Below are 20,700 nucleotides of genomic sequence, written 5' to 3'. Positions count from 1 at the left end.
GATGAGGGTATTACGTGAAGAACCCGCTCAGTGCGCAGGCGCGGCATACTTCCAAGCAGCGGTGTGGAATCACAGATAGACACAGTTATTTTGAAGTAAACATAGTAAAGATAAGGAGACATCAATTTATTAGTTTGATCCATATAATGAGGGTGGGAGCGGAGGGCACGTAATACCCTCATCGTAACTCCTCATAAAATACAGATCAAACTTCAAACTAGTAAGTTCTCGTTTAATCTTACTATTTTATTTCGGAGTCACGTGAGTGACTACGTGAAGATTTCAAAGCTCTGTGATTTCAAACCGTGTAACAGTTTCATTTCACTCACTGCCGAAGTTCTTGAGGGAGGAAGTGTTATCGTAATCAACCAATGAGTCTATTTGTAGAAAAACACAATGGTATTTTTTAAACAATAACAACAAAGAATTAAGTTGCTCCCCTGGGCTTAAATTAAATATTTGCAGTTCGTAAATCTTTACTGCAAATAAACCAGGTTTTGCCAACGGCTTATTATAAAATTTCTGAACGGTCTTTTCCCTTCCCACCATCCTGCTGTAGCCAGGATGTGGTCTATAGGCATGTCCATTCTTTAGCCGTCGACATGGATGCTGCCCTGGTGGAATAAAATTTGTACATGTTAGTGTTTATCCCAGCAGTTTCTAGCACCTGCTTGAGCCATCTCGCAATGGTTTGGCTCGTACCCCACCATAAGGTTTTTGTGACTGACCCACAAGGCTTTTCATCTCCCTCGAATATTCTGGTTGTGTCTATGTAGGATAGTAGGTGGGTCATGGCACATAACCGTGGTTCTGGTGGGTAAGCCACGACTGGATTAGGTGTTCCTGGTCTGCTCTGTTTGACCAGTCGCTGGATAACGACAGATCTGGTCTGGAGCTGTGATCATGTTGTCCAGTCGCAATAGGTGTAGTGACTGGACCCTCTGAGCGGATACAAGTGCCATCAACATGAGCGTCTTTAGTGTAGCTTGCTCGAGGCCGGGGGATCTGGCTGGTGGCCATTCCCTGAGATATGTCAGGACCACACTGATATCCCAAATATGGGTATACCTGGGCTTAGGGCTTGATATTGTAAATGCCCTTCATCAGTTTTACCACCAGTGGATGGGATCCCATCGCCTGTTGTCCTGGCGCTGGTTTGAGATAAGCAGAAAGAGCACTCTGCGCTGTGTTGATGGCACTGTAGCTGATCCCTACATCGTGGTGTAGATAGGCCAGGAACTCCAGTATGTTGGTGGCTGTAGCTGTTGCATATGTTGTCCCTGTTTCCTGGCAGTACTTCTCCCTTTTTTGATGCTGGTTAAGTACTGCCTCTTGGTGGATGTTCGAAGGGATGCCGACATGGTGGTGATGGTTTGTTTGGACAATCCCAGTTCCAGGTAAGGTCTGTTCAAACTTGCAACCCAGGCGTTTAATTTTCTCATGGCATGGGTGTTTAGCTTACCTGGTAGGTAAGTAGCTGATAGCCAAATATGTCTTTCGACACACCATTGCCAAATCATGTTGACCAATTTGTCGCATGATAAGTTTATGCCACCCATATGGTTAATATAAGCCGTCACCGTAGTATTTATCAATTTGTAACCGAACATGCAAGTGCTGCATATTAGATACATATGCTTTTAAACCATAAAAGGCGCCCAACATCTCTAGATAGTTAATGCCCAGTGTAAGTAGTAATGATGACTCTAGGTTAGTCCATCTACCACTTGTGCTGGATATGGAGTTAATCGCTCCCCAGCCTTGAGCACTGGCATCTGTTTGAATAACTAAAGTAGGGTTAGTGATAAAGATAGGGCTGAAACTATGCCAAACGTTTTCTGCCCACCACTGTAGCTCTGATATTGCTTCAGTGAGTAAGTTCATGACACGATCATAGTGACCTGTATGTCGTTTTATTGCCCGTACCTTTGCTCTCTGTAAATTTTTTGATAGTGCAAAGTTCCAAATTGTGTAGCCGGAAATGCTGCTACCATTTCCCCAATTACTCTTGCTACTTGTCGAATAGTTGGTCGCCCATTGACCATTAAATTGTTGCATGATTGTGCTAATTTAACCCTTTTTGCCTTTGTCAAGGTAACAGTCATATGTAGCTGATACTGCTGCCACAGCCAATTCCATCGTTTTCCCTACTATCAGAATATCCTCCAGATATGCCATGACAATATGTTTTTGTTTTCTTAGTATTGCCATGGCTGGGTTCAATATTTTGGTGAATAATCTTGGGCTGAAGTTAGCCCATAGGGCAATGCTTTGTACCATCCAGATAAATTTTAGGTATCTGCAATGATCCTTGTATATGGGTACTAGATAGTAAGCATCTTTAAGATAAATGCTTGCCATGAAGTGTCCTTTGGAATTCAGTTGTTTGGCAGTAACATATGTCTCCATTTTGAAATGTATATACTTAACAAATTTGTTTAGTGATGTTAAGTCAATGATGATGCGACAGCCACCATCCTTTTTGGTTTTAGTGAATATATTCGATACAAATTCCAAAGGTTCATGTTTGGTCTTTTCGATGACCCCCTTTGTGCTAAGTCTCACCAGTTCAGCTTGTCCCTCACGTTTCTCTTTGACGGAGGGAGAAATACCCTTTGGGGCCATTGTTGAACTGGCGGCATTTTTTCTGACATGAATTGTATTTTATATCCACTAATGCTGTTGAGTATATACTTGTCACTCGTGACCATACCCCATGCTTCTTTAAACAAGTGTAATCTCCCCCCTGTTAATAAAGCACCCTTATTCTCTATATGCTGGTAGGGACCAGACCCACCTACCTCCATGGTTATTGGCGATTCTGTTTCTTCATTTTCCTGAAGATTTTGTTCTGACGTGCTGGCGATGTTGGGGGGAGGCGCATTTTCCAGAGGGTCCGCTGCGGGCCCTGATCTAAAAAGATCTTTGGGGATAATGTGCGGACCCCAAGCGTTCACCAGTCCCATATTGCGGACGTCGACTGGTGGATGCCGTGGGGTGCTGCCGCTTGGGTATCGGAGGTGTTGGTTTGCTCGTCCCGGGGCCTGCCCTCATTAGGCCGAAGGTTTTTGATGCTTCCTGCATCTCCTTCAGTTTTTTATTGAAATCTTTCCCAAATAGCAGCGCGTCCGTCTCCGCAGCTGGGGCTTTACACAAGCCAGCAAATTTGGGATTGAGGGCAGGTCTTATGTTTCCCTCCGGAGATTGTTGATCTCAAATTGTGTCGTACACATTATGCCAGCACATCCTGCCGGCAGGTATCCATCTCCGTGGTCACCACGGAACGAGCAAAGGCTGTGATGGCCGACGTCAGGAGCCTTAGGATCCGCTGTAGCTTGAGTTCTTAGGACCGGATGTGTGACCCCACATGCCCCCAGATTTGGCTGTTGACACTTTTTACTTTGAGGGCCTCACAGTTTTCTGGTGCTGTGTGTTGTTTCAGCACCTCAGCGAGCACCTTTTCCAGTAATGGTTGATGCTGGCCGCCATTCTTGGTTCCAGCGGTGCTCCAGCCCGTGGGGTTGCTACAAGCGGTCCATCACACCCAACAGCTCTTCATGTTCCTGCACCCCTGGCATACTCCCGAATTCATCCGCCTGCCCCTGTTCCAGACCAGCCCAGCCCTGGTCACCAATGCTAGCCTCCAGTAATGAGGGAGCACACGGCAGTGTATAGAACACTGTGGAGGGGGTGCCTGACCTCCCTCGGCTAGAGCGCTCTTTCTGTGCATCTCGCTGGAGCTGCTCCAATAGCTGTTGGATGCAGCTCAGGCGGCTGTCTCTCCTCCATTTAGGTGGAGACATGTCCCCGTCCGACGCCACCGGCCGGATGCCTGTTCGGATGGCTAGACATCCAGCCCGCAGTTCAGGCACTAGCGGGACTGGGCTCCGCGCGGTGATGGGGATAGCGGAGCGCCCGGTAATTGTTCCTACCGCCTTCTTCTGGAGCTTTTGTGCCTTGTAGTAGCGAGAGCGCCCCTCAAGCAGCGCGTCTCGCAGGCACCTGCTCCGAGAGCCGCTCCAGCGGCTCAGGCGGCGCTCTCTCCCCCCCGTGCGGGTGGAGAGACGTCCCGTCCGAAATCGGGAACACCTGCCGGATGCCTTTCGAGTGGCTATGCATCCAGCCCGCTGCTCAGGTACTAGCGGGCTGGCCTCGGCACGGTGTCGGGGAATAGCGGAACACCGGGTTGCTCCTACCGCCTGTTGCTGCCCCCCTCCCCGACGGGAAAACGTTCCTCCTTGAACGGGGGACAGTTTTGTTCCAGAGCCTTTTTCTCTGCCTGTAAAACACAAGCAGAAAAAGGCTCGCCTGTAATAGAAACCCGACCTCAGGGTACTCACCTGACGGTCCGGTTCATTCTGTAGCGGGAGAGCCTAACTCCCGTTGCAGCCGCTGTTGCACTGCTGGCGTAATGCCGCGCCTGCGCACTGAGCGGGTTCCTCACGTAGTCACTCACGTGACTCCGAAGTAAAATCATAATTCTCTTTGCTGATTCATGTTCTAAGCTCGTCTGAGTTACCTCTGAGGCTCCTTGCATTACCGCAAATTCAATTATGTCTACCAGTCCTTCCATACTCCCGAATCTGCCTCTGCCCCTTCCTCTCACTGGAATTTAGTTTAGCTCTTTAGTTTAGAGATACAACCCGAAACAGGCCCACCGAGCCTGCGCCCACCAGCGATCCCCGCTCACTGACACTATCCTACACACACTAGGGACAATGTACAAAGTTACCAAGCCAATTTGCCTACAAACCTGTACGTCTTTGTAGTGTGGGAGGAAACCGGAGCATCTGGGGAAACCTTATCCAGGTCACAGGGAGAATGTACAAACTCCGTACAGACAGCACCCGTGGTCAGAATCGAACCCGTGCCTGTGGTGTTGTAAGGCAGCAACTCTACCATTGGGACACTGTGGCACCCGAAATTGTTTGATGTATCCTTGATATTTGAGTCAATCTCCCCACCTGCTACACCACTACTGTGCCCTCTCACTCCTTGTCAAATTGGTTTAACTCCTCCATAGTGGCTAGACAAATCCCCCCTCCGAGGATACTGGGACCAGTTTAGGTGCAACTGGTCCAAACGAGCTCAGCATCTCCCCAGTGACGTGGAAGTCGGAAACATACTGACTTCCCACTCCGCCCTGCGTTGGATTGGGCTGCTTTCATGGGTGAAGTACACATTGGCCAAGCCACTTGAGTTTACATCAGACATGGTTGGCAAAGAAGCGGCAACATATTTACTTGAAGAAAGTCATCACCAATTCCTTTAAAAGGTACGTTCAAGTAAGTTTCTTAATTATTTGGCATTATTTCTCTTTATATTTATTGCTAAAACCATATTTAAGTTGTTTTAATGCCTTTCAATTAAGATGTTTTTGTAATTATTATTTTTAATTTTCTTAAATTATTTAAATTCATTTAATCTGTTTTAAGTATCTCTGGATCTGGGTAGGCTGATGGTGAAGGACCTTGGTTCTGCCACCTGACGACCGGTTAGGACACAATGTGCTGGAGTTACTCAGCGGGTCAGACAGTATCCCTGGAGAACGTGGTGAGATGACATTTCAGGTCAGGACCCTCCGAAGAAAGGCCCCAACTCCATTAGTTTAGAGATACAGCGCAGAAACAGGCCTTCTGCCCAATGGGTCCATGCCGACCAGCGACCCACCCCCATACACTAGCCCTATCCTACACACTAGGGACAATTTACAATTTTTGTTTCATCCAAAGCTAATTAACCTACAAACCTGTAGGTCTTTGGAGTGTGGGAGGAAACCGGAGCACCCGGACAAAACCCAAGTGGTCACAGGGAGAATGTACAAACTCTGTACAGCCAGCACCCGTAGTCAGGCTCAAACCCGCATCTCTGTCGCTGTGAGGCTGCGACGTTACCGTTGCGCCACCATGCCGTCCATGTTCTCCAGGGATGCTGTCTGACCTGCTAAGTTACTCCAACACTTTGTGTCCTTCTCTGTAAACCAGTGTCTGCAGTTCCTTGTTTTTACCGAAGGACAGATTGGCCCACTCTGCCTAATGGGGAGGTCATGGAGTGAGGTTGCCCAGTGCAATCGACCGCACAGGGGTATGGGGATAAGGCAGGAGAATGGGGTAGAGAGGGATAGATTGAATGGCGGAGTAGATGGGCCGAATGGCCTAATTCAGCTCTTATAACCTATGAACAATGAACTCTTGAAGGACTGTGTAAGCTTAGTACAGCAGTGGAGAATGTGCAGGAATGAATGGAAGCTATGGGTTGGATCAAACACAAATGCATATGGTGGCTGATAAACCCAAGCCTTATAGAAGGTGAAAAATATGTTCCATCATCAATTGTCGGATCAGTGTTTCGACACTGATATGATTAACATGACAATTTCAAAGTATTGACTTTGATCCCATCCTGCAATTTCTCCTTAACGCTGTCAAGTAGCCAGCCAGCGAGAACTCACCACCTCAAGTTAAGATAGGGAGTTCTTATTTCATTTAAGCATGGAGCTGAATCTACGTTGTTTTATCTGACCATCAGATGCAAAATTGCCAAATATCTACCATAGGGGAGTAAAAGCGAGCCTCGACATTCATCCGCGCAGGTGAGCAGAGTTGGTCTCCACAGTTTGATTCAAGCAGTTAACAAAAGCCAATAGTGAGCACAAAAACAGGAATCTAATTGGCTTTCAGGAACGCCCATGCAAGCAAGTTGTGCCTCTGTACTTTGTGAGCATTCCTTCTTGCAGCGAATGCTCATATGATTGTTTTTGTGCAGTGTATTTATAATTCTGTCTTAATGATTTTGTTTTGCTCAACTAAAACATCTCCCTATAATGCTTTTCCCCAAATAGTCATCCTTTGTGATTTCTGTATTGCAACTTAATCCAAATGTTTTTTTCCTTCATTAAAGTTATAGACCCAAGGTGCTTGTGTGAATTTAATTCATATATTTTCCCTGTGTTTGAAACATTTGTTTCTCTCTCTTGATGTACTGTGTCACACTGGGACACACACAGCTTTTTCTTGCTCCACCCATGTTATTGTCTGGCATTGAAACAGATTTCTAATGTGAGCTTGCGCACTGAATGCCAGTGATAATCTCAAGAGCCATTAATGTTTTATTGTCTAAAGGGCCTGTCCCACGAGCATGCGACCTGCATGCGGCAAGCGCGACCTAAAGGGCCGGTCCCACCAGCATGCGCCTGCATGCGGCAAGCGCGACCAAACCAGAAGTGGGGGCTGCGCGGAGGTCGAGTGAGTGACATGAAGTTCGAGCGAAGTCCCGGGAAGTTCGCGCGTGACGTACGGCGTTGAGGTGGCTGCGGGCTGGCAGGCCAATGCCGCGCGGATTTTTTGAACACGGTCAGTTTAGGAGCCCCGCGCGATGTCAGGACCAGCTCAGCACAACTCCATACGGCTCCGGCGATCGAAATGGGACCGGCCCCGCGAGGCCGTACGTCTCAAGCGACCACGTTAGGTCGCGCTTGCCCATGGAGTCGCATGCTGGTGGGACGGGCCCTTTATGTCCCAAAACAGAACAATTAAATTCTTACTCGCAGTTGCCCCCAGGTTGATATAGTTCGGAGCTAATTTGGATCGGAATGTAAAGGTCTTAGAGCTAATGAAAATGTATTGGATTCATGTGTATGCTTTTTACCTGGAATCATTAAAAGATAACCTGTACACGCCCAAAAAGATAGACACAAAACGCTGGAGTAACAGGCAGTATCTCTGGAGAGAAGGGATGGGTGACGTTTTGGGCCGAGACCCTTCTTCAGACTGACAATACAATACAATACAATACCATTTATTTGTCATTTGAACCTCACAGGAGGTTCAAACAAAATTTTGTTTCTGCAGTCATACAATAAAAGAACCAAGACACACACCAACACAGTTTACACAAACATCCATCACAGTGAATCTCCTCCTCACTGTGATGGAAGGCAAAGTCTTGTCTCTCCCCTGCTCTCCATTCTTCTCCCGATGTCAAAGTCAAAGCCCCACCGGCGGGCGCTAGCAAGTCCGCGGCCATTTAAAGCCGCGCCGGGCAATGTAAGGCCATGCTCCAGGTCACTTTCAACCCCGCAAATCGGGCGGGAGAAGTCGCCGTTGCCCCACAAAGCGGTCTCCCACCGGGGACCCGCGAGCTCCCAGTGTCACCATCCACCGGAGTCGGGTCGCAGCCGCGCGCCACCACAGCTCTCCACGCTCCGAAGCTGGCCAGCTCTACGATGGTAGATCCGCAGCTCCGCAGGCTCCGTGACTTGAGCCCCCAGGTCGTTCCGGTTGGAGGCCGCTCCACGGTGCTAGGCCCCAACGACAACGGAGACCCGACAGGGAAAAGGTCGGGTCCCCATGCAGGGAAGATATTTAAAAGTTTCCCCCACCCACCCCCCGCCCCCCACATACACCCCCCCCCCCACACGTCCACTACAAACTATACCCTCAACGGGACTGGTGAGAGGGGAACTAGAGATATGAAAGGGTACAAAAACAAATGAATGAATGTTATCCAAAGAACAAATCAAAACCAGCCAGTCAAGTAAAGGTGGAGCCCACAATGGTCAATTGTTGGCTGTGGAGAAGATGATAATGAGCGGATACAAAATGAAAATGGCAATCTTAATTCTGGTTTCTGTGGAAATAAACATTTGGGAACATATATTGTTGTATTGCTATTTGCCAGTAGACAAAAATGCTGGGGAAACACAGCGGGTGCAGCAGCATCTATGGACCGAAGGAATAGGCAATGTTTCGGGCCGAAACTCTTCTTTAGTATTTGGCTTTAAAGGGCCTGTCCCACTTTCACGACCTAATTCACAACCTGTTTTACTCATGGACATTTTTCATCAGGCTAGAAAAAACGCCCCGACCTACTTGATGCCACGAGTACGTACGACCAGTGGCAGACTGGCCAGGGTGTCAGCTTGCCCAATGGCAAGTGGGCCCCTGATGAAGTGGGCCCCCTATATCAAGTGGGCCCCCTTTGTCTCCTGGCAACCAATATCTTTAGACCCAGTCCGCCACTGCATACGACTAGCATCACGACCTACCTACTACCTCCTACGACCTCGTGACGACCATGCTGCGAGTATGAGTCAAGGGCAAACTCAGCAGAGGTGGTGAATTAGGTCGTGAAAGTGGGACAGGCCCTTTAAGTTGCATCTGAAGAAGGATCCCGACCTGAAATATTGCCTGTCCATTTCCACCACAGATGCTACAGTATCTGATCCCCTGTGTTCTTCCAGCAGTTTGTTCCAGCAAACCACCATAGGACAGCGCACAGCCCAACAGATGGTATTGTGCATCAGCAGACAGTGTTATAAATGTAACATCAGTTATCAACTTTCCACAACAGTAGATGAAGAATAGGCTGAGATTCTTTAGAAAAGTTGAACAACCCCTCAGTCTCTCCACCTCTGCTGTACAAGATGCACTGAGCAAGGTGAATGAGCGCAAAGCTGCCGGCCCCGATTGGCATCCCTGGCCGGGTGCTTAGGGCATGCGCTGGACAACTATCCCCAGTCTTTACCGACATTTTCAATCTCTCACTGGCCCAGGGTGTTGTCCCCACTTGCCTCAAGACATCAACCATCGTGCCAGTGCCCAAACAGTCAGCCACAGGGAGCCTCAACGATTTCCGCCCAGTGGCACTCACCCCTGTCATTGCTAAGTGCTTTGAGCGGCTGATCTTGGCTCACCTCAAAGCCAGCCTCCCCCCCACACTGGACCCCCATCAGTTTGCCTACCGGGCCAACAGGTCTACAGAGGATGCCATATCGGCGGCCCTACACTCTGCCCTGACCCACCTGGACAACAACAACTCCTACATCAGGTTGCTGTTCATTGATTTCAGCTCCGCTTTTAACACTGTCATCCCCGCCAGCTTGATCACCAAACTCAGCGGGCTTGGCATCTCCACCTCCCTCTGCAACTGGACACTGGATTTCCTCACCAACAGACCACAGTCTGTTAGGGTCAACAACCTCACCTCCACCACTATAACACTGAACACCGGCGTGCCACAGGGCTGTGTGCTCAGCCCTCTCCTCTACTCCCTCTTCACCCACGACTGCATCCCTAAGTACGGATCCAACGCCATCATTAAGTTTGCTGACGACACCACGGTGGTAGGGCTGATCAGTGACAATGATGAGTCAGCCTACAGAGAGGAGGTCCAGCACCTGACAACCTGGTGTGCCAACAATAACCTCGTCCTCAACTCCAAGAAGACGAAATAAATTATTGTCGACTTCAGGAAGGTCAGAGGGGGCAGACATACCCCCATCCATATAAACGGGATTGAGGTCCCGCTACAAATTCCTCGGGGTACACATCTCGGAGGATTTGTCCTGGTCCCTCAACACCTCGAAGCTGATCAAAAAGGCACAGCAGCGCCTTTACTTCCTGAGGAGGCTCAAGAAAGCCCACCTGTCCCCCCAGATCCTGACCAACTTCTACCGGTGTACCATCGAGAGCATCCTGACCACCTGCTTCACGGTATGGTACAGCAGCTGCACTGTTGCGGACAGGAAGGCACTACAACGGGTGGTGAAAACCGCGCAGCACATCATCGGTGCCCCGCTCCCTGCCATGGATGCCCTCCACCGAAAACGGTCTGAAACGGGCTGGGAAGGTCATTAAAGACCCCTCCCACCCCAACCATGGACTGTTTGCCCTCCTCCCATCAGGGAGGCGGTACAGGAGCCTCAGGTCTCGTACCAGTAGGATGAGGAACAGCTTCTACAATCATACCGTCGCATTGCTGAACTCGGAGTCCCGCCGATAGATTCCTCCGGTCCCTCCGTCCCCATTGTTTAATTATTCTGTATTTTTTATTATTCTGTATCCTCTTTTTTTTTTAAATTTCTATATTGCACTACTACGGACTGACGCAAAACTGCATTTCGTTGTACCCATACTCAGTATTTGTGCAATGACATTAAAGTTGAATTGAATTGAATAAAAGCAGAAGGATTGTTCACTTTTAGTTATCCAAGTGGCGACTTGCAAAGTTTAGAAAGGAACTGCAGATGCTGGTTTAAACCCAAGATACTCAAAAAGCTGGAGTAACTCAGCGGGACAGGCAGCATCTATGGAGAGAAGGAATGGCTGACGTTTCCTATTCCTTCATCTCTCCCTTCTCTCCAGTGATGCTGCCTGTCCCGCAGAGTTACTCCAGATTTTTGAGTATCTTCAGCTACTTGCAAAGTTTTGCTTTAATGCACAAAGGAGATGCAGATATAGGTTTAAGGTGAGGGGGGAAAGATTTAATAGGAACATGTCATACAGCATGGAAACAGGCCCTTCGACCCAACTTGCCCACACCGGCCAACATGTCCCATCTACACTAGTCCCACCTGCCTGCGTTTGGCCCATATCCCTCTAAACCCATCCTATCCACGAACCTGTCTAAATGTTGCGATAGGACTTGCCACAAATGCCTCCTCTGGCAGCTCGTTTCATACACCTACCACCCTTTTGTGTGAAAACGTCACCCCTCAGATTCCCATTAAATCTTTCCCCACTCACCTTAAACCTATGTCCTCTGGTTCTCAATTCCCCTACTCTGGGTGAGATTGTGCATCTACCCAAACTATTCCTCTCATGATTTTATACACCTCTATAAGATCGCCCCTCCTCCTCCTGTGCTCCAAGTAATAGAGTCCCAGCCTGCTCAACCTTTCCTGATGAGGGGTCATTTTTTGGTGTGTATCTATATATATATATATATGAGGGGTCATTTTTTGGTGTATATATATATATATATATAGATATATATATATATATATATATATATATATACACACCAAAAAATGAAATGACCCCTCATATATATATATATATATATATAGTAGATATAGGTAGATATAATCAACATACATATAAGGTAGACACAAAATGCTGGAGTAACTCAGCGGGACAGGCAGCATCTCTGGAGAGAAGGAATGGGTGACGTTTCGGGTCGAGACCCTTCTTCAGACCCGAAACGCCACGATGCTGCCTGACCCGCTGAGTTACTCCAGCATTTTGTGTCTACCTTCGATTTCAACCAGCATCGGCAGTTCTTTCTTTCAACATACATATATACACATTCTCAAGTGTTGGTTATGAAGTCTTTTCTGATTCTTGATTTAAAGGATCTTCGTCAACAGTGCTTTGACACAAACCTTTTCTTGAGCAAGATTCGAGGCACTGGAGATTTGTGGAGAGGCGTAATGTTTACTTAGAAACAAAAGATACATTTCCATTCTGTGAAAGAATTTATTCAGTTTTCGCCTGAGGTGGGTGTCAGCAGAAAGGCAATCACCAAAACACACATCAGTAAATATAGAACAACGATTCTGGGCTAAATGTTAACCTGCCCGCATGGAGAACAGAGAGTAGGGTCTATCTTTCAACCTGAATTTCTTTGTGGTATGTTCTGGAACTGTTTAAATACATCCCCCGTGTTATCATATTGGATCAGCTTGTGCAGTCTCCCAGCTTGTGGTGAGAAATAGTCATCGAAATACACAGCACAGATATAGGGCCTTAATGCCCCTGTCCCACTTAGGAAACCTGAACGGAAACCTCTGGAGACTTTGCGCCCCACCCAAGGTTTCCGTGAGGTTGCAGGTGGTTGCCGGAGGTTGCAGGTAGTGGAAGCAGGTAGGGAGACTGACAAAAACCTCCGGGAACCGCACGGAAACCTTGGGTGGGGCGCAAAGTCTCCAGAGGTATCCGTTCAGATTTCCTAAGTGGGACAGGGGCATTAGCCTAACAAGTTGTACTAACCATCAAGCACCAATTTTACTTCGGAGTCACGTGAGTGACTACGTGAAGAAGCCCGCCAGGCGCATGCGTGCATTGCGCTACACGCATTGCAACTCGTCATTGTTGGGAGGAAGGACGTTCCTCCCAAACGGCAGAGTTTCGAACCTGCAACAGAAAGGTAAGGGAACGTCGTTATTTACTTACCTTTTCCTACAGGAAGGCTGTTGAAAGCTGGCAAGGGAGGAATCTGCAACAGCAGGTAGCCAGCAACAGTCCCTTAGCGGGAGTTCGTGCGACTTCAGCTGGGGGGGGGGGGGGGGGGGAAAGAACACCGACAGGAGTACCCTGGAGCCGTCAGCCGGACATTCGGCAACAGCCCAAGGACCTACGCTACGGGGTCCGTGGGGCCGCGGGAGGAAGGACGTTCCTCCCAAACGGCAGGCTGAGAACCAGCACAGGTAAGAGAATTCTCCTTACCTTTTCTTTACAGGCGTCGCTGCCGTTTACTGAACAGCAGCAGGCAGCATCTAATGTCGGCACCAGCATCTCCCATAAGGGAGCAAGTGCCAAAACTTCACCCCAAACGGGTAGAGGATCAGAGCCAACAACCCACAGAGACAGTGGGTTGTATTTATGTTCTGTCCCCTTTTTTAAAACAAGGGGACATAGGAGAATAGAAGGCATCTTATAAATGGGGATTCAAATTTTCTGTGGAAAAGACAAAGATAATGTTTTTTACTAGGAAGGAAATTGGTAGTGAGGTTAAACTAAAATTATATAACCAGGAATTGGAGAGAGTAAAATACTATAAATTTTTAGGTTTATGGTTTGATGAGAGGATTACATGGATAGTTCATATTCAGAAAGTAGTGGACAAATGTAAGAAGATACTTAATGTAATGAGATGTTTAGTTGGATGTGATTGGGGGGCAGATAGAAAAGCTTTGAAGGCTATATACAATGGGTTAATTAGATCTGTGTTAGATTATGGTTGTGTGGTGTATGGGTCCGCATCAAGTACTTCTCTTAAGAAAATAGACAACATTCAATATCAGGCATTGAGAATATGTACAGGTGCAATAAAAACAACTCCAACAGCAGCATTACAGGTTGAAATGGGGGAGATGCCTCTAGAGATGAGAAGGATACAGCTTTCATTAAATTACTGGATTAACCTACAGGGCCAGAGTCAAGAACACCCAGCACAAGTTACTATCAAACCATGCTGGGAAAAGGAGAGAAGGGAAACAAAAAGTTTTGGATGGACAGTGACCCAGAGAGCAGTACAAATCGGCATAGCACAATTAAATGTGGTTCCAACAGTTCCATTACCTTCAATTCCACCTTGGATACTTCCAGATGCAACAGTAGACTTTACAACATTAGAACAGGAAAACAAGGATAAACAACATAGGTATAATTCAGTCATCATACAGGAATACATTGACAGATACTACAGTTTTGTCCAAATTTATACAGATGCATCAAAAGATTCAGTAGATAAAGTAGGAGTAGCATTTATTGTACCAGAATTTCACATCAAAGTAGGGAAGAGGATCAATAATGAGGTCTCAGTATACACAGGTGAAATGATTGCAATATTGTTAGCGGTACAGTGGGTCGAGGATACTAGGCCTTTAAGGACAGTTATTTGCTCAGATTCAGGTTTAGCAATAAAGAGTTTACAGCACAGCCATTCAGACAGTAGACCAGACATTTTGATTGAAATACAACAAACACTATTCAGAATTCAAATGATGGGGCTTACAGTCATATTTTTATGGGTACCAGCACACATTGGCATTAGAGGAAACGAAATGGCAGATAAGGTAGCAAAAGAGGTAGCAAAAAGAAGTAAATTGATTTAAGTATTAACATAGGTAAAACTGAAATCAAAGACATTATTAAGCAAAGACTGAAGGAAAGATGGCAAAAGCAATGGGATGAAGAGCGGAAAGGACGGTGGTTCTACAGAGTCCAGAGGAAAGTGGGAGAAATGAGATGTGCAGGAAAAAACAGAAAAGAGGAGACAGTAATCTCAAGAATTAGATTTGGACACACTGGTCTGAACAGTACACTTTTTATAATAGGCAAGCATAATACAGGTAGATGTGAATACTGTGGGCAAGAAGAGACAATAGAGCATGTCATTGTACATTGTGAGAGGTATGAGGAGGAGAGAGAACGGATGAGTGAGCAGTTCAGAAAAGAAAGAATACAATTTGATTTGGTAGATATTTTGCAAGGAAGTTCAAATAAGTGCTATCAAATCCTGTTGCATTTTCTTAGGGTAACCAATTTGTTCGGAAGGATATAGGTTATTAGTAAATGTAATGGTGTTGTTTGATCCACACTCCATGCCAGTTGGTGGCGGTAATGCACCAAAAAAGTTGTTTGCCAACCGCCAAAAAACACCACATAGAAGAAGAAGAAGAAGAATAGAAGGCATGCTAACTCCCGTTATGGGAACAGCTGTGTCCAACTTTCTCCCGATTCGCTCCCACACCGGTCAGGGCGGGAGAGGGAGCAAAACTAATGTTTTTCCCCGCATGGGTCTTTACAGAAGGGGAAGCTGGACAAAGGGGTGTCCACAAGTGCTGCTAGTGAAGCTGGCTGGGGAAGACAGCGGAATCGCAGGCAGCCAGCAGCAGCTGTAGGCACGTTTTATCTCCCGCTTTAGGAAGAGCAGTGCCGACTTTTGGTTTCCACTCCGGCCAGAACACCACGGCCGGGCAGGAGACCATTCATATTTACTTCAAGTTGACTTTTGACAGCAAGTAAGGCAGCAGACGGGGTGGAACGACGTTCACCCGTAGCTACGATTTAACTTGGACCTGCAGGTAAGAGTTGCATTCTTTTTGTATTTCCTTGCTAATTGCAGGTGCAGAAACAACGGGCTGCGATAAAGCTGGTGGGCTAGATGAAATCAGCTGTGCCAGATGTCCTCCACACGGGCCATATCCACTCCACGGAAGAACAGTAAGGACAAAGCTCGAAACGGAGGACCGTGGAGCAGCGGGCAACCAGCAGCAGCCAGCGGCACTTGGATCACCCATAGTGGGATCAGCTGTGCTCAATGTCGCCTCCGCACCAGCCAGGTCCAAGCGGCTAGGCGGTAAGGCTAGACACAAAACAAACAAGGTCGTGGACTCAGAGGAGTCCGACTTTGAATAACCGCAGGCGGCCAGCGCCCGAGAGCGCTGGAACGGAAGAAGCGGTGTATGGAGCTTTGCTCCAATAGGGTGATTTCACGAAAGGTCACTGGAGCGTAAATCCCCACTCACGTGACCGAAAATTTTAACTGGGGGACAAGCGTCACTTCCGGTACATGTTAGTGAATGGGAAAACACGCACTTTCACACCCGTTAAAAACATCGAAAACGGCCAGTTTTTGAGCTGCAATTAAGTGAGCCGGTCGGGGTGACCGTGAGGAACAGCTACCTAAATTTACAGTCCAAAAAAAAGATAGAAACTAAGGTAAATACAAGAGGGAGCTGAAGGTGTAAAAACGGCGGAAGTTGATTGCGGACATTTTTCGTGGAGATTTAAAGATCCAAAATATCGGGAATTATCGCGTTTGCTCGCTGCATTTCATCAAAAGTGGCATTATTGGCTTTGTTATCTTTATTCATTTGTTAGATGAAAAGTATTAAAAGTTAGAAACCCGTCAGTAAAATAGCAAAATCGCCCATGGTTCTCGGGTGGGTTTTAACATGCAAAATGAAAATGCTTCTGAAGCTACATTCACCATTTAAATAATCGTAAGCTTGCATCTCAGTAAAATTGATTTCCAAACGCATTGAGAGTTTACGATTATTTAAATGGTAAATGGAGCTTCAGAAGCATTTTCATTTTGCATGTTAAAACCCACCCGAGAACCATGGGCGATTTTGCAATTTTACTGACGGGTTTCTAACTTTTAATACTTTTCATATAACAAATGAATAAAGATATCAAAGCCAATAATGCCACTTTTGATGAAATACAGCAAGCAAACGCGATAATTCCCGATATTTTGGATCTTTAAATCTCCACGAAAAATGTCGGCTAGCACTTCCGCCTTTTTTACACCTTCAGCTCCCTCTTGTATTTACCTTAGTTTCTATCTTTTTTTTGGACTGTAAATTTAGGTAGCTGTGCCTCACGGTCACCCCGACCGGCTCACTTAATTGCAGCTCAAAAACTGGCCGTTTTCGATGTTTTTAACGGGTGTGAAAGTGCGTGTTTTCCCATCCACTAACATGTACCGGAAGTGACGCTTGTCCCCCAGTTAAAATTTTCGGTCACGTGAGTGGGGATTTACGCTCCAGTGACCTTTCGTGAAATCACCCTATATGACAGACTCCGGGAGATGGAGTCGGGTCACTGTGGGCCCTATGATAAACCTACAGCAGTACCTCTTTGAGGGCTGCACAATACTTCTACCTCGTCAGAGGGGAGCACTGCGGGTCAGTTCTGGGCTGACCTGGAAGAGGGGTCCGCAGAAGAAAAGAAGCTCGAAGAAAAGAAGCTCGAAGGACCGGTATCCAAAATATGAGTCTTTTAAAGGCCATGGCCCAGACCGGCCTTCCTGGAAGATGCGGACCCCCATCGCCGAACAAAACCGAAAAATCCAGACTCCAGCGCTACAACAGCAGCGAAGAACCTACAAGAGGTAAACCTGCCACTAGAAACTGTGGAGGTAGGTGGGTCTGGTTCCCTACAATATACAATGGGAACGGAGATTGGGTAGAGTTTACACTATTTTTTCTGAATGCATGGAGCATGATTAAGCAGTATCCAGGGATATACAACAGAGTTTACACACTAGTACAGCCCTCCTGTTCAATATATACTGAACCGAATGTTCATGCTTTTGATAAGGGAATCAAAAGCGCAAGCTGAACTGAAGCGGGTTTTCACATGATAATGTAATTGAGAAACTCAACACGAACTATTAGAATTCGTGTCCTATATATTTATCAAAGACAAAATAGATACCTTTGTTACTGCTTAACAATATAACCCAAAGGTTGCTTCAATGGACAGCATCGATTTAAAAGATGCTTACCATTCAGTGCCTATACGAGGTGACCACAGATGTTACTTAAAGATTCTACTGGATGGAACAACTCTGACAGTATTAAGCACTGCCAAATGGGTATCATCAGCCCAGGCTGTACATGGCATATTTAAATGACATACTCATTATGGGCAAAACTTTGGAATTGGCCAAACTGTAACAGCCACTAAAAAGTTATTTGGAAAACAGATTTATTTCATCCAGTTAAATCTAAACTAACGTCTTCCACTACTATGGACTACCTGGGGTTTCACCTTTGACTCAGTTCACATGTCGGTGACTCTGCCTAAGGGAAAGGCGAGAGATTGAATAGAGGTTGCAATAACCTCACTGACATCAGCAAACCATCCATCAGATTGGTAGCAAAGCAATTGGCATAATAATGGCTGCCTTTTTTCCAGCCACAATTTTGGACCTCACTACCAAAACAAACAGAGAGCAAAATACAAGCACTCTAAATTATGCAGATCACTTTGACAGATCTGTGAAAACTACCAATCAAGCTAAAATGGAACTAAAATGGTGGATAGACAACATCTGGCCGTGTTCCTATCCAAGCATTGTCAGTAACCTTTCCAAGGTACTACAATCTGATGCCAGTGCACTTGGGTGGGGAGCTACCAATACCAATACCACCGTGGTAGCATACAATAACCACAGGGTGGAAACAAATCGACATCATGTGACAACCTGGCTATACAAATTGGCAATGGTGTATCCAGAGAGATATTTGGATATCAGCCACTTACCTACCAGGAAGACTAAATTCAGTGGCAAATACCAGGTCACGCAAATTATGGAAAACACCAAATGGATGTTGAATAAAATAGTATTTGCTGATATCACAGCAAATCATTGAACTCCAGATGTCGATTAATCCGCGTCCAGACTTAACCACCAGTTATCAAGTAATGTTACGCAGGAACCAGACCCTGAGGCAGCGGCGACAGATGTATTTTTCGCTCCATTAAGGGGAATTGTTTATTTACGCATTTTCCCCTCCTTTTTCCTGCCTCATCAGTCGGGTATTAAGGAAATACAACAAGACTCTGCATCTGGTATTAATAGTACCCGATTTACCTACAACCATGGTTCCCAGTGGTATCGAACGTGGAATCAGAGACATGAACATCCAATCTGTTCTGGAATATCTGGCAGGCCTCCAATATGATGAGGGGCTCAGTTACAGTGCCATCAACTGCACCAGAAGTGCCCTATCGACTTACCGATGGCAGGGGACAGAGCATTACACTGTTGAGACTCACCCACTGGTACAAAACTTATGAGGGGAATTTTTAATACTATCCCCAAGAACCAGATACTCCCAAATATGGGATGTAAGAATAATCCTGAAGATGCTCAGGAATTGGTCTCCAGCAACAGTTCTGTCCCCACACAGACTGACAGAAGTGCCTTATTGACCTACCTATTGCAGGGGACAGACCATTACACTGTTGAGACTCTCCCACTGGTACATACCCATGAGGGGAACCAGATACTCCCAAATATGGGATGTGAGAATATCCTGAAGATGCTCAGGAATTGATCTCCAGCAACAGTTCTGTCCCTAACCAGACTGACATTAACAGTCATACTAAAGGTATTGGTCATGGCACGAAGGATACAGTCACCACAAACACTAGACTGGACAACATAATTTATCAACAGATAAAATTAAGTTTCATATCTTTGAGATAATAGCAGAACAGAAATAGGGATCAGCAGGCCTCGATATACAATTAGGTCATACCCAACAGATGACCGTCTGTATATAATAAGACATCTGTCGTTATACATGAAGAAAACGAATATCCTAAGAGGCTATGAAAAGGCACATTTTGGTCAGCCACTAGCAACCACACCAAGAGTGACGGTCCAGACCATCTCAAGATGGCCGAAACAGTTGCTAACCTAGGCTGGGGTGGATACTAAAATTTTTCAAAATCTTTTCCACCAGGGCTGCAGCTACATCGGCAGCATACAGTTGGATGTACCAATGGACCAAATCCTCAAGGCAGCAGGATGGTCTGGAGGGGAAACATTCCAATTATTTTGTAATAAACCAGTAATGAAACCTGGAACGTTTGCAGAAACAATTTAAGTTCTGTAAATTAAATTATACCCATAAAAGGGGTTATAAACTTGTGTTAAACATTTTATGATTTCAAAGTCGAATTCATGTCCAAATTATGTTAACACAATTCCTCCCACAGTCAAGGCAGACGTGATGCATGGACTCGTTCCACGGCATTAAATCACAGAGCTTTAAAATCTTCACGTAGTCACTCCGAAGTAAAAGAGTAAGATTAAACGAGAACTTACCAGTTTGAAGTTTGATCTGTATTTTATGAGGAGTTACGATGAGGGATTACGTGCCCTCCGCTCCCACCCAGATCATATACTTAACTGGTACCTCTTCTCTAATCTTACTATGTTTAGTCATTACAGTTATCTGTGATTCCACACCGCTGCTTTGAAGAATGACACGCATGCGCCTGGCGGGCTTCTTCACGTAATCCCTCATCGTAACTCCTCATAAAATACAGATCAAACTTCAAACTGGTAAGTTCTCGTTTAATCTTACTCTTTATGTTGATTTTATTGTGATGCCTCACTCCTAAGATTCTACCATTTACCTACACAATATGGGGGATTTGTAGCAGCCAGTTAAACTACCATCCTGCACGTCTTTGGGATGTGGGTGGAAACTGGAGCACCCATGAGAAGCCCACATGGGCGATGTATAGCAAAAGGATTTGAGTAAAGGAGTACAGGGTCTTGGTGAGACAGCACCTGGAGTATTGCGTACAGTTTTGGTCTCCTAATCTGAGGAAAGACATTCTTGCCATAGAGGGAGTACAGAGAAGGTTCAGCAGACTGATTCCTGTG

General features: G+C 46.2%; 1 protein-coding gene across 1 annotated transcript in view; it reads left to right on the top strand.

The window, feature by feature from the left end:
- Positions 1 to 6,650, top strand: part of catsperg (cation channel sperm associated auxiliary subunit gamma) — a 130,185-nt gene extending 123,535 nt beyond the window's left edge. Inside the window, exon 22 of the mRNA XM_033014325.1 lies at positions 6,529 to 6,650. Coding sequence (XP_032870216.1) covers positions 6,529 to 6,596 — 68 coding nt within the window. The 3' untranslated portion in view covers positions 6,597 to 6,650. The remainder of the gene's footprint in view (positions 1 to 6,528) is intronic.
- The last annotated feature ends 14,050 nt before the right edge of the window (positions 6,651 to 20,700 follow it).

This window comes from Amblyraja radiata, chromosome 41 (assembly GCF_010909765.2).
Source record: "Amblyraja radiata isolate CabotCenter1 chromosome 41, sAmbRad1.1.pri, whole genome shotgun sequence".
In the NCBI taxonomy this organism is placed as follows: Eukaryota; Metazoa; Chordata; class Chondrichthyes; order Rajiformes; family Rajidae; genus Amblyraja; species Amblyraja radiata.
The sequence above is the reverse complement of the archived record's forward strand: the minus strand, read 5'-3'. Positions and strand labels throughout refer to the sequence as shown.